The sequence below is a fragment of the Rutidosis leptorrhynchoides genome, chromosome 6 (genome assembly GCF_046630445.1).
Source record: "Rutidosis leptorrhynchoides isolate AG116_Rl617_1_P2 chromosome 6, CSIRO_AGI_Rlap_v1, whole genome shotgun sequence".
NCBI classification, from domain to species: Eukaryota; Viridiplantae; Streptophyta; class Magnoliopsida; order Asterales; family Asteraceae; genus Rutidosis; species Rutidosis leptorrhynchoides.
In genome coordinates this window covers 119,299,222-119,312,346 of record NC_092338.1, presented here as the reverse complement: position 1 = coordinate 119,312,346, position 13,125 = coordinate 119,299,222, and the positions used below count along the sequence as shown (strand labels likewise).

Sequence of the window (13,125 nt, the reverse complement as noted above, 5' to 3'; positions counted from 1 at the left end):
GCTGGCACATATAAAGGGCATAAACCTAGACTAATAAGGCTCACAGGCCCAACATAATAAACATGGCACGCAGGCCCAAGATACATCTGCTAACACCAATCACACGCCGACACATGTCCCTGACGCGTTTTTTTCGTCGAATTCGTAACTGAATCCCCGTACGCGTTAGCCGTGACGCTGCGTTAAGGGCATCACGGGACGTCAAATTTTGCCAGGTTGGGTGACGGATCGAGTTTGACGTCGGGTTAACTTCGGTATTACAAATTCAGTGGTAGTAAAAGTGTGTGTTCCACGTATGGTGCGTGTTGCACTAGATAAGATTAGATTTTCAGGATAAGTTTTTTCAACATTTTCCAGATTTTTCTGACTTTCATTAAAATATTGTATCTCTTTAAAAATACAACCATTTAATCACTTAGACCAGCTACAATGCAGCGTTAGAATCTTCCGTCAGGTGATGTGGATAAGGAGTGACGGACGGAAAGTTGATTAAGGCAGCGTGAGGTAAACTCGTCAGTTATAATTTTGACGAAATAAAATCAAGGCGTGAGATATGTACGAACCAATGAACGATTTTAATATTAATTTATTTTTTCCAACTCAATTTTCAATCGAATTTTACCACATCACCCAACAAATATTTGACACAAAAACTTGACATTTTGGGTTAATGAAGGTCAAATAAAGTCACAGTTAAGGACCCACTTTTTCATCAAAAAGTGCACAATTTGACTCTGACATCACAGTCGGGGTTAACAGTGGTCTTAGTATCACATTAAACTATTTCTTATGAGACTCTTGTTTAACATTAATGTAGATCAAAGTAACTCTTTTTGATCAAATTCTTATTTAACATGTCACCTGACCCATCCGTTTTATACTGTGTGAAATGGTAATACTATGCAATTTACTATCCAAAAACTTAACTCTGTAGTTAGTGATCCTGTTTTACAAAATGTGCAGATGTTCATGGAAATCTGTTGGTTTATTAGCAGCTCGAATATGGTTTCAATTGTTTAAATGTCCAGTTACAATTGGCATTTTTTTGATAATGCTTATAATTGGAATGCTTAAGTGGCATATGATCCTTTTGTACATATAATGGAAATACACCTTGATATAAACAATTCAAAATTATCAATATTATATTCTAATATATTTAGCCTAACAAATTTAAATACTTTAACATTGTATAGGATTTCCATCTAAGCATAATACGAATCTAAACATCACGAAACACTTTACACATTCAGTGGTAGTAAAAGTGTGTGGTCCATGCATGGTGCGTGTTGCACCAGATAAGATTAGATTTCTAGCAGAATAAGATTTTTGATATTTTCTAGATTTCTCTAACTTTCAAGAAAATATTTTCTCTTTAAAATTACAATCATTTAATCAGTTAGTATCACATTAAACTATTTCTTATCAGACTCTTGTTTAACATTAACGTAGACAAAAGTAACTCTTTTTGATCAAACTCTTATTTAACATGTCACTTACTGTATGAAATGGCAATACTATGTAATTTACCATCCAAAAACGTAACTCCACATTTACTGATTCCGTTTTACAAAATGTGCATTATAATGTTCATGGGAATCTATTAGGTTTATTAGCACAGCCCATCCCATTTAGTAACTTCGTTAGTCTCACTCCACCATTTAGATGTAGTCGCCCCAATATTCCCCGGCATGTCTAGAGCTCAAGTACAATATATATAATAATAATAATATTTCTTGAACTGTGTTGTTTTTTGTCTCTAAACAAGTAATATGAGACGGAGAAGTATACAAAATGAGATGTGGTTAGTGAACCCACCCTTGTGGTTTAGTGGTTCACCACTTTGCACTTGTGCATTGAGATGGGGGTGGGAAGGTCTCAAGTTCGAGTCCCTCCCCTTAAAAATATTTGTGTGATTTATTTCCTGAAAGCTGAATTGCCCCGGGGAAGTTTTACCGACCCGTATTCAGGACCCAGGTCCGACCGCCTGCCCCTCGAGATGGTATAAGGTTCGGATCCCAGTAATGCGGTTCGGATTTCCTGCCCGAAAACGCGTGCGTGCGTGGCAAATGAGAGTATTCGATGCCAACAACTTGCCTTTCAAAAAATAAAAAAATGAGATGTGGTTAGTGAGGTTATGGACAAAAGAGTGGGGTCACCGGCAGACACTCCATTGTACTACCGTATACCTCTGGAATTGATTAATATCATTTGCGGGGGAAAAAATTAAATGCAGTCGTTGTAATATGCCAATGGAAGTCGAGCGGATGTCACTTTTTCAGCGGTAGTAAAAGTCACAATCCATTGTAATCGACACATCTTAATCATGAGGTGGTAACCTAGTAGTAATTATGACTTTCCAACTAAAGTAGAAAATAAGTCATTAGTTCGAGTCAATGGAGCATTAAAAACACCTTATGATCACGAAAGTTTACTTTCCACAACTCCATACCTTTGCAAAGCATGTTGTTGCTTCGATATCAGTCTCCTCGTAAAGCGAGTCAGAAACTCAGACCACAATTAGAAAAAAAACGCATACTATTGTCTTTACATCTTACAAAGCATGTGGCATACTGCCACGTGTCACTCCGTGATTCACCCTCCGTTTTTTTTTCACATGTAATTTTCTGATTGGCACCTAATTTAATCTGCAAAATTACTACAAAATTACTACAAAATTACTACCGCTCCTAAATAAATTAGGGTTAAGAAAAAAAAAAGGGATCCCTCCGCTCTCCCTTTACCCTCTCTGTTCAGTCGCTCCTACACCCACACCATTTACACCGCCGATTATGGCCTCCCCCGCCGTTGATAAACCACGCCGCCACAGCAGACTTAATCGCTGCAATTTTACGCACAAAACGGTACTAATTTTGTATATTAGTACTAATTTTGTACTAATTTTGTATCAAGGTCAAGTGAAGAGCCACGGGATACGGCGCTTCATTTGATTGCTGCCATGAGTAAAATCCAACATGCGTACTTTTTTCTTCCTGAGGGTTACCAATTTTCAAATCAATCTTGAAATTCCTACATCTTCGAATCGATAAATTAGTTAACAAGCAGTTTTGAGAAGCCAATATAAATCAATTTTTTTTGGATAAAAACGGTTTCATTAAACCGTCTACATCATCGGATTCGATTCCCACTGCCGATTAATCGATTCGAAGTAATCATCGGATAAGGTATGTAATAAGGTTGATTTTGAAGTAATCATCTTGATTTTGTATTTATAGATAAGGTATGTATTAACTGATTGATTTTGAGTTTTTCATTTCCTTAGGGTTTTATTTTGATTTTTCAATTTATGTTTATCGAATTTGTTTTTTAATAAACATTATGAAGCCACATATCAGATTTAAAAGAAAGGAACTACAGATTATTTGTTGCTTATGTGTTAATTATTCTGCTGTTTCACTTTTGTTGTTGCACGTTAATAATTAATTGTTGTGAAAAAATAGAAGAAACGTAAGGATAGTGATGTTGTATGTGGTAATCAATCAGATATTGTTTATTTTGATAGTGTTTATTTGGATAGTGATTATTAGGTCAACCACTATTTGGATTATAATTTTCACAGTTTTGTTTAGTTAGTTCGTTTCAGTTTTTCTAATCATCATTATAATCAGTATCAGTTTTATTATCCATTGTTAATTTGTTAAAAGAACTGATAATGGTATGCAAATGTTTAGGATCTTTTTTTAGAAATACTTAATTAGTCATATGAGATAGTGGCTTAACTATTAAATTTATTGAATAAGCAAAATTAGTTAGTTAAGCTTTTTCGGACTGCAAGAAACCAGTGTGCAGTTAAGAAACTTATGGTTCTAACAATTTAACATTCAAAATCACGGGTTGTTAACTTCAATAATACTTGGAACCTGTCACATCTTTATGGTCAACCTGACCCATTTAGTGGTTGACCCATTTTGACACATTTGGTAGCCTGTGTATAAACTGAGACAATGATATCTTAGTGGTTACCCATTTTGACACATTTAGTAGCCTGTGTATAAACTGACTTTTACTAGGGTTGTTTGAATCACTCAAAACATGTTGGTTTGTTGTTATAATGTTTGTATAGTTAATCGTTTGTTGAATTTGGGTACTCAAATCCACGTTTTTATCGGCAATGTAATTGCAATATCTTGATGAAGCTATATAATGTGTAGTAATTTGTCTTTTTTATTTTTTGTTTTTGATTATTGAATGTAGTGACTAGACTATAGTTTTTGTTAGTGTATTTTGTGTTAATTATATATTTTTTCCAGTTTTGTGTTAATTGTATTTTGTATTTTGTGTTACTTATATATGTTTTTTAATTTATATTATTTTATTTTGTTTTAAATGCATCTGGGAATTGGGAATGAGCAATGTTTGATACGTTTGTTTGCAGGTTCTCATTGTTACTTTACATCGTCTTCGATCTTCTTTCTGTTTTACGGTAACTTAATAATTCCACCTTGCGTATATTAGATCTATTAGTAGAAAATAGAAATTAAGATAATGTTGGTAGTATTTTGACACCTGAATTGAGTATGATTTTCGTGTTTATACAATGGCACATTTTAATTCAAATTTTAATAGTTTTCTAAATGCTCGACTGTCAAGATTCTAAGTACCAATCCGAAAATGTATTGGACTTATATTTTTTTAATTTTAGCGATATTCAAATTTAGATTTCAAGTTCCACTGATATATTCCTTGGCACCAGGAGTCATTGGGGTCACATTATTTTTTGGTCAATTGAAGTGTTTTTTGATGAGATGGTGATGGCCATGAACTATGATGCAGGTAAATGTTGCATACGCTAAGATACTATTTGATTTATTTATCATATTTATGTGATCTCTTTTTAGAGTTTGGATAAAGTGACTGTAGTATTGGTTTTGTGATTATTTTAGGATCAAAAAGTATGTTAGCTATATTAGTTTAAAGTTTAAAGTTTTATATTGCTTAATTTGTGTTCTATGTCGGCTATTTCAGGAGTTATAGTTATTACTACGATATTTGATAGTGGTAATTTAGGTTGTTTGAATACATATATGGTTTTAGTCATCATGTTCAAATTTTAGTTTCTTCTCTCATTATGATGCTTAACATTGATTTTTACAAGAATTTTTATAGTTAGGTGCAAAGAATCCATGTGCATTCTCATGTTCAGTTTTTACATATGTCTATCATATAATTTGACACTATCTTTTATCTTCTTTCAAGGTGGCAAAATGGGCGAGTGTTTGCAACAGTTCTCAATGGTTATCGTGTCATTTATATGAATTTTACTTCTACTAGAACCACTAACATGTTTAACCTATAAACTATTGAGAGTTTAATGCGATCCTTATTTTTGTACGTTCAGGTAATGGAACGTTGTGTTGCGATACTTGGAGTAGACATGTTCAATTGCATACTTCGCAAGTCTGCCCATGAAATTCAAACAGATTCTTTGCAACTTATCCTATCACCATGAGTGTCTTTTTTTACATACATAAGAAACATAAGAAGATGAAAAATAGAACCATAAAAAATTATGTATTTTATATAACTCTTGATATAGGAATTTATGTATGTATGTATATGTGTAGTGTATGATATGATTGATGACGATGGACAAGTGATATGAAATGGACAGAAAAACAGAATCAAATATTCTGATGTACGCATGTTTATTATCCGGGCTCCAACCGTCAATAATTGGTGCTAGATCAAATAACGTTACACCTCGGCTCGGGTTATTTCTTCACTCTATCCTAAATTGGTGTAGCATCTTCTATACTTTATATTATCCTTTCAATTTTGGTATAATTTGTTTTGCAGGATCTTTATGAACTTTCCCACAAATCTTTTAATGTGGCTTCAAAGGTATGTTGCTTTTCAATATTCTTAAAGTTTCAACTAACTGGTGTGTATTTTTTTTTTACTGTAGTATAGATTGATTATGGTGTTAATTGCTATATCAAGAAACTTGTTGTTTGATCTTAGTTTAATAAACACTTTTGGTTTAGCGTACAGCTCACGGATTTGCACATCATCTATGCAGTTGCTATATCAAGAAATTACCATGGAATTTTGTTGACTTTTTTGTATGTTTTGGACTCAAAACATGAAGTCTTTTGTAAAAAGCAACAACTTATCTTTGTATGATGCAAAGTAACTAACTACTACCAACTTAGTTTTTGTAAATTTGTCTATGCAATTACCCACCTAGCTTTTGGACTGTTAGTTAACAAGTTAACTAGATATATGTAAATTTTGTAGTATCGCCCACATAGCTTTTGTAATTGTGGTTAGTATTTTCACCAAACTTATGCAGGTACGTGTGAATTTGTACTAAACCTTATAGCTGCTATGTAATGAACCTTAATTAATATGTAAACTGTATTTTGTAACTCCTTTGAAATCAACCACAAGATGTAAACTGTATTTTGTATGTATTGCATTATGTATGAATGATTAACTCCTTAGGAAAAACACTTGATGTTGTATACCAATTTAGAGAGTTATTATTTTACTAAACAATGTTTAACAAAACCATAAAATTGTCGGTTTGACTTTATCGGGTCAAAATGGCCTAATATCGGTTTGGTACGCTAGATTTAGTGGCTTTTTCCTTGTGTCGCTTTTTTTTATTTTGGTGCCTTCATGTGGTATTTTTGTTACTTCAGTAGTTGTTTTGGTCAAGCAACTAAGGAAGTCCGAGAAGTGTATAGCCACAAGAATATGCTACTTCAGTTATATGTATTTGTATTTCTAAATTCTTTGATGCAACCGTTATTCACTTTGGTATCTATATATCATGAATTTGTAGCTTTCACATTATACTCTACTATGTTGTTACTTTTACATATTCATTTAATTTTCGTTTCTGTTTCTACTTGCAATCTTAAAGTTGAACAAAAAATCGCTAAAATCATCATATTGATTGGAGTACCCGGGCAGACATAAATAATATATTATATTTCTAATTATTTTTTTTGCGTGTGTAAGATTCTTCCAAACGAAGTTTATTGTATTCTCGAAATTGTATAGGTGATTACATATGATACTACCAACAAAATCAAAAGCATTTTGGTTGACCAAAAGTTGATTGATGGTTCAAATGCTAATGGAAGGGGAAAACGTTCATCTCTCTGATCTTCAGTAGTGGAGCTAGAGGGGGACTGGGTGGTGCCCAGCCACCCCCAAGGCCAACCAACCTGATATGATTTCATATTTGGAGGTTTGGCTATTAATCTGCAGTTAATGATTAAAATGTTGCATAAAATAGTGGTACGGTCATACATATATATAGTTACTACTTATTCTGTTACTACCAATCTTATACTTAGTCTTTATAGGGCCCTCCATGCAACGCACGGGCTCTTAAAGGCTAGTATACTACATTATGTATGCATGTACACACCACCTGTATACTACATTATGTATGCATGTACACACGACCTTTTGTTGCAACCCACGATGAAGAAGGGTTAATTAGCAACTGAAAATGAAAATTTCAAGAGAGAATGAAAATATATTTGTTGCCTCAAAGCTTAAATGAAGATCCCATCCCACCAAACTTTAAATCTAAATCAATCGTGTCCATTAAACAATCATTGACCTGAGACTTGACCAAAATCCAACGGTTACAATTAAAACATACTGCCAGCCCCCTGTATAAATCGTAGTGCTTGTGGCGACCTCGTGTTCACTCGTATTATCACTCCTAGGGTTTTTCACCGATATCATTTTTCATCTTATCATCTAGTAGTAAAAAAGGTTAGTTCGTTTAACTCATCGATCGATCGCTCTTATCGTTTGCTTTATTAATAACGTCTTCGATTTCATTGAATGTGATTTTCAACTCTGGCTGTTCTGTTAATTTTGTCATTTAGTGACTTGTTGCTCTTGATCAACGGATTGTTAGGTGCTTTTGTGGATGCAAATGTGCATTTGTTTTAGAACTTGATCTATATTCAAATGATCAATTTATACGTTTTTATATTTATATTAGCGTTTGGAAATGATCTCTGTATAGTGTATCTTATTGTTTAAACTTGATCGACATTGAAATGATGATATATTTGTGTTATTTAAAAAATGTATGTAAGTTCCTAGTAATTATTTATTTTTTTATGTCAGAAATGACTAAATGTTGTGGTATATGAAATCGTTTATTTTGTTTGAAGGATAAATTTACATTTAGATTCGATTATTTTGCATGTTAATAATTGTTTTGTTAAATGAAATAATGGATTAGGTTTTTTAAGACGATGGGGAAGTGCTATCCAACTGTTAGTGAAGAGTACCTTAAGGCTGTTGATAAAGCCAAAAGAAAGCTCAGAGCATTTATTTCTGATAAGAAATGTGCACCGTTGATGCTTCGTCTCGCGTAAGAACATTTGGTTTTGTTATGTATTATACATTGCAGTACATGATATTGTTTTTACAATAATTGTGCTGAATTTGGTATTAAATCATCAATCCATGTAATAATTGTTTATTTTATTTATCATATACTGTAGTTATTTATCTTGATTTTGTTTGTGTACATATGATTCTAATTCTTTATTGAGTTGACCTATAAATTTTTTAAGGCTTTTGGATCTATTTAAGTGGTAGACCTGATCCTGTGCTTTGAATCATTGTTACGTTTTTAGTTTCTCAAACAAGTTTCGGATGATTTTGTAGTTTAAACTGAGGTGTTATATTTTATAAACTGTTTTAAACTTTTTTTCTTTTTTTTTTTTTTTTTTTTTTAATTTTAATTTTTTGTTGTTTTGTTGGGATGCAGATGGCACTCTGCTGGTACCTATGATGTGAAAACCAAAACTGGAGGCCCTTTTGGTACCATGAGGCATAAGGCTGAGCTAGGCCATGGTGCCAACAATGGACTTGACATTGCTGTTAGGCTATTGGAGCCAATTAAGGAACAATTCCCCATCATCTCATACGGTGACTTCTATCAGGTAACTCTAACATTTAGGTGATTATTGAATTTGTTTATATTTTATAATTGATTATTGGATGCTGATAGGCTTAATCTTTTGATTTAGTTGGCTGGTGTTGTTGCTGTTGAAATTACTGGAGGACCTGATGTTCCTTTCCACCCTGGGAGGGAGGTTAGTCTTGTTTTCTGTTGCTCCTGTTTGTCGATATTGTTGGTTTTATACTCTATTAGAAATACAAATACCTAACACCCATAACAGTTCGCTATACGTCCAACAACTGTTTGGAGCCACTTAGGGCTTCTCCAATGCATGTTTTTTAAGCTTTTACTATTACAAAAAGCTTGTTTCTATCAGTTATTTTTTACCGGTTAGAGTTGTTTTTTTGTACGATAGGAGAATTATTAGATTGTTGGTGTGATGATTATCTAATATTCATCTTCTAATACTTATAAAGACTTGAAAATAGCTGTTTGCGTTGGATTGATAGGCACTTTTTGCATCATTTAGTAATACTAGACTTGATGATGGCTTTTCCTATTGAAGTGAAAGGCTTTTTTGGAAAACTCTTTTGAGCAAAAGTTTTACCATTAGGATTGTGTTACTGATTATGTTTTGGTTTTCATTATCTATGTGTTACGCTAATGAACTTGACATGGCTTCAGGACAAGGACGAACCACCAGTTGAAGGTCGTCTTCCTGATGCAACCCAGGGTTAGTGTGCTCGATTTTATAATGTTCTTATTCTTATTGATTTGTGAGATGACCTTGTTTTTTATTTGATATATTTCTCTCAATTGATATTTATATGTGAAATGAAATGATGATGTCATCTGATATTCTACTAAAACATCATGTTTGTATTCACTCCAGGAAATGACCATCTAAGAAATGTATTTGTTAAAACCATGGGTCTTGAAGACATTGACATTGTAACTCTATCTGGGGGCCATACTCTGGTTGGTGTTAGACGCTTTCATTATTTCATGCATTAATTTGTAAGTATCAAAAAACGAAGTTTCTAATGTAGTTTTGGATGTTATAGGGTGCTGCCCACACAGAGCGATCTGGTTTTGATGGGCCATGGACCACTAACCCACTTATCTTTGATAACAGCTACTTCACGTAAGATTACTTTATTATAGTCTATAGTTTCTATTAAAATCCTACAATCATGATGTCATTATTAGGCTAATTCCTTTGCTAAGAAAAAATCAAAAAGAAAAAAGAAAAAAAATCTAAGCTCTTAAGGTGATGTCATTAATCTAATTAATGACTAATTAAATTAAATCTACTTATTTATTTATTTCATGTTTTTCGGGGAAAAAATTCACTCTCATTAATTATTATTATATTATTATTCAAATTCAAATATGAGTTCTTTTTACGAGATTAATTACGTTATATATGTATACGAAATACACGTCTTAATAAAAGGTTCCAATGTAAGCTTTTATGACAAGAAAATAGTAATTGTGATGAAAAATAGAAGATGATGGTGAGAGAATAAATGTAGTTCATCTATTCCGACCAAGTTTAGTACATCAATGTGTTTGTAAAAACAACGAGAAGTTTTTTAGTCAGAATTCATTGGGTCATTAAACTAAATGACTTTAATGTTTAAATTCACTTAATTACCTAAAATATACCATTAAACTGTTTCGTTTAAACAAACTCGTGGTTTCACGGGTCATTTCACTAGTAAATAGTAATATGTGTATATATATATATCTTAATTATCATTATTTATTTATTTATTTATTATTATTATTATTATTATTATTATTATTATTATTATTATTATTATTATTATTATTATTATTATTATTTTTTGTGTATTGTTGTTTGAACAGAGAACTCCTTGCTGGTGAGAAGGAAGGACTACTGAAGCTACCAACAGACAAGGCTTTGCTAGAGGACCCTGTATTCCGACCATTGGTTGAAAAATATGCTGCTGTAAGTACACATTAAGTGTTTACCTTTGGGTGAAGATTTTAAATTTTCAAAACTGTTAGTTGAATATTCAGTTGTAATGTTGTTTGCTTGATTCAGGATGAGGATGCTTTCTTTGCTGACTATGCAGTATCCCACATGAAACTCTCCGAGCTCGGGTTTGCTGAGGCATAAGGTTTATGATGGGGGAGGAAGGCCAGGGTGAGAGTTGACCTGCTGGTTGCTGCGCGACATCTTTCATTTGAATTTGAAGTTATTTTGTTATGTTTTCAAGGTATTATTACGCTTAGAAAAACATATTGTGAACATGCAAACTTGTGGTATCGGCTTTTGTGCAGTTTAATGAATCATCTCACCCTGCATTTCCTTTTTTGAGGCTTGGTTGTGTATTCTACTATCTGTTTTGATCAAGTAGACCTTTGTGGCACCATTTGTGTGTGGATGCTTTACTAAGGGCCTGTTTCTTTATGGATTAATGAGCTTAGTTGAGCCAATACATTAATCGGTAATTTTATATGCTGTTTACTTGCAACTTAAAAAAATAAATTAACTAGATGAAGGCATTATTCGGTAAGTTGAAAAAGTGTACTTGTCCCCATATAGCTCCTCCTTAATCCACCATTTCCCCAGATTACCCTTCTTTCTATTTTCTTTCATCTTCTACCTACAATATTATCCCAAAATCAAAACTTTCAGAATATTACCGTCGCTACTTCAGTGACCCATACTCCGGCGACCTGTACTGTGGTGACCTTTGCACACCATCACATGTTCTCAGACGTACTTGTGTATGTAATTGATGAACAAAATCCGTGAAATTTCATTTTAATTAGTGAAGCCCTTTCTTTAAAAGAGTTGTTGGTGTTCATCGTGATATCTTTGTGTTACACAGAAAAGAAAATGGGGGTGGTGTTGTCATAGTTTGGGTAGGTAGGTTAAATAGTGCAGACTACATTATTTATTACTGTTATTTAAAATGATTTTCACATGTTTTAGATTAATTCTTGATTTGTTGCTTTTGATTTTTTTAATACGGATGTTGTTTGTTATAAATATTTCATCAATTTGTTGTTTTGTTCCTCGTGATGTACTGATGTCTCGATGAGCCGTTTGTTGTTAAATAGAAATTAATTAATATATAGTTTAGGTGTAAAATTGTAATTCTCGCTATCTAGATGTTTTATTCAGCATAAAAAGTAAACAGGATTACTCATTTAATGATTACTGGATATAGTCATTCTATATCCATATTGTCATCTATATCCATATATGACTTAATCAGTAAAAAAGTAAACAGCCCCTTAGCTAAATAACTTATAAAGGGCCAGATGTCTTGCGTGTCTGGTTTTATATATCTCTACTATATGTTTGTGTATCCATCATATACATATTCGTTAGATTAAACCATAGAGAATAATGAGTCTGGTAGATATCTGGTAAGCCTTTTACATATCTGTGCTTGACTGGTTACTTCAACGCTTTTTAAATCACTGATTAAGGTTTGGATCCTTGTGTGTATATCAATCAAGGGCTTTTGAGAGCAACAAATCAGTTTTCCTAATTTCTTATCAAGTTTTTACTCTTCAAACTTTTCAATACAGTAACCCATTCAATATTGCACAACATGTCATTTTGCATCTAATAATATGTGCAAAGATAGTTTCTGAATCTACAAAGTTTTTTTTTCGATTTTGTAAAGTGTTCTATCTTGATCTGACCATTGGCTCCACAGAGATTCTTTTCAAGAACAACTATATTTGCTTCGGCATTCAAAATAACATTCATCATCTTACCAGTAATAACATTCAAAATAAAGTGACCGTTTCCGACCCTTTTCCCTGGTCATCCCAACAATGTTTATAGTGAGGATATCGGATATTTTTTAGGTGGATGTTATAGGTAAAAACTATGTTTCCATGTGAACTATCTTAGATGGCTAAGTAACTAAAACTTGCATCAATGAATGCATCTATTAGGTGATGTGTATTGATTTGTTCTTTTAAACAGATAATAGCTATAAAAGATATAATCCCACCACCCGTACGAAGGGAGTTTACAGATGTCTACATTACCACTGAGCTTATGGTTGCTGTGACATCTTTCATTTGAATTTGAAGTAATTTTTGTTATGTTTTCAAGGAATTATTACGCTTAGAAAAACATATTGTGGAACATGCAAACTTGTGGTATCGGTTTTTGTGGAGTTTAATGAATCATCTCCCCCTGTGTTTCGTTTTTGAGGCTT

General features: G+C 32.9%; 1 protein-coding gene and 1 long non-coding RNA gene across 4 annotated transcripts; both read left to right on the top strand.

The window, feature by feature from the left end:
- The first annotated feature begins 2,683 nt into the window (after positions 1 to 2,683).
- Positions 2,684 to 7,369, top strand: LOC139852508 (uncharacterized). Of its 3 annotated transcripts, none has more exons than XR_011761095.1 (7): positions 2,684 to 3,185; positions 4,397 to 4,444; positions 4,715 to 4,794; positions 5,218 to 5,255; positions 5,360 to 5,731; positions 5,818 to 5,862; positions 6,041 to 7,369. It is a non-coding gene; the product is annotated as an uncharacterized lncRNA (long non-coding RNA). The 3 variants fall into 3 exon arrangements; XR_011761096.1 differs by having other exon boundaries at positions 6,013 to 7,369; XR_011761094.1 differs by having other exon boundaries at positions 6,006 to 7,369.
- A 244-nt stretch (positions 7,370 to 7,613) lies between these two features.
- Positions 7,614 to 11,249, top strand: LOC139852506 (L-ascorbate peroxidase, cytosolic-like). The gene is made up of 9 exons (XM_071841808.1): positions 7,614 to 7,758; positions 8,240 to 8,371; positions 8,774 to 8,948; positions 9,036 to 9,101; positions 9,593 to 9,641; positions 9,801 to 9,886; positions 9,973 to 10,052; positions 10,781 to 10,883; positions 10,980 to 11,249. The coding sequence occupies exons 2-9, from the start codon at positions 8,253 to 8,255 to the stop codon at positions 11,052 to 11,054; spliced, it is 753 nt and encodes a 250-aa protein (XP_071697909.1). The 5' UTR covers positions 7,614 to 7,758; positions 8,240 to 8,252; the 3' UTR covers positions 11,055 to 11,249.
- Positions 11,250 to 13,125: the final 1,876 nt, after the last annotated feature.

Excerpts from the sequence above, each read along its gene's own strand:
- LOC139852506 (XM_071841808.1), top strand. The coding sequence starts at position 8,253 with ATGGGGAAGTGCTATCCAACTGTTAGTGAAGAGTACCTTAAGGCTGTT. Across the intron at positions 9,642-9,800 it reads TCTTCCTGATGCAACCCAGG|GAAATGACCATCTAAGAAAT; the intron begins GTTAGTGTGCTC and ends TATTCACTCCAG. Across the intron at positions 9,887-9,972 it reads TATCTGGGGGCCATACTCTG|GGTGCTGCCCACACAGAGCG; the intron begins GTTGGTGTTAGA and ends TGGATGTTATAG.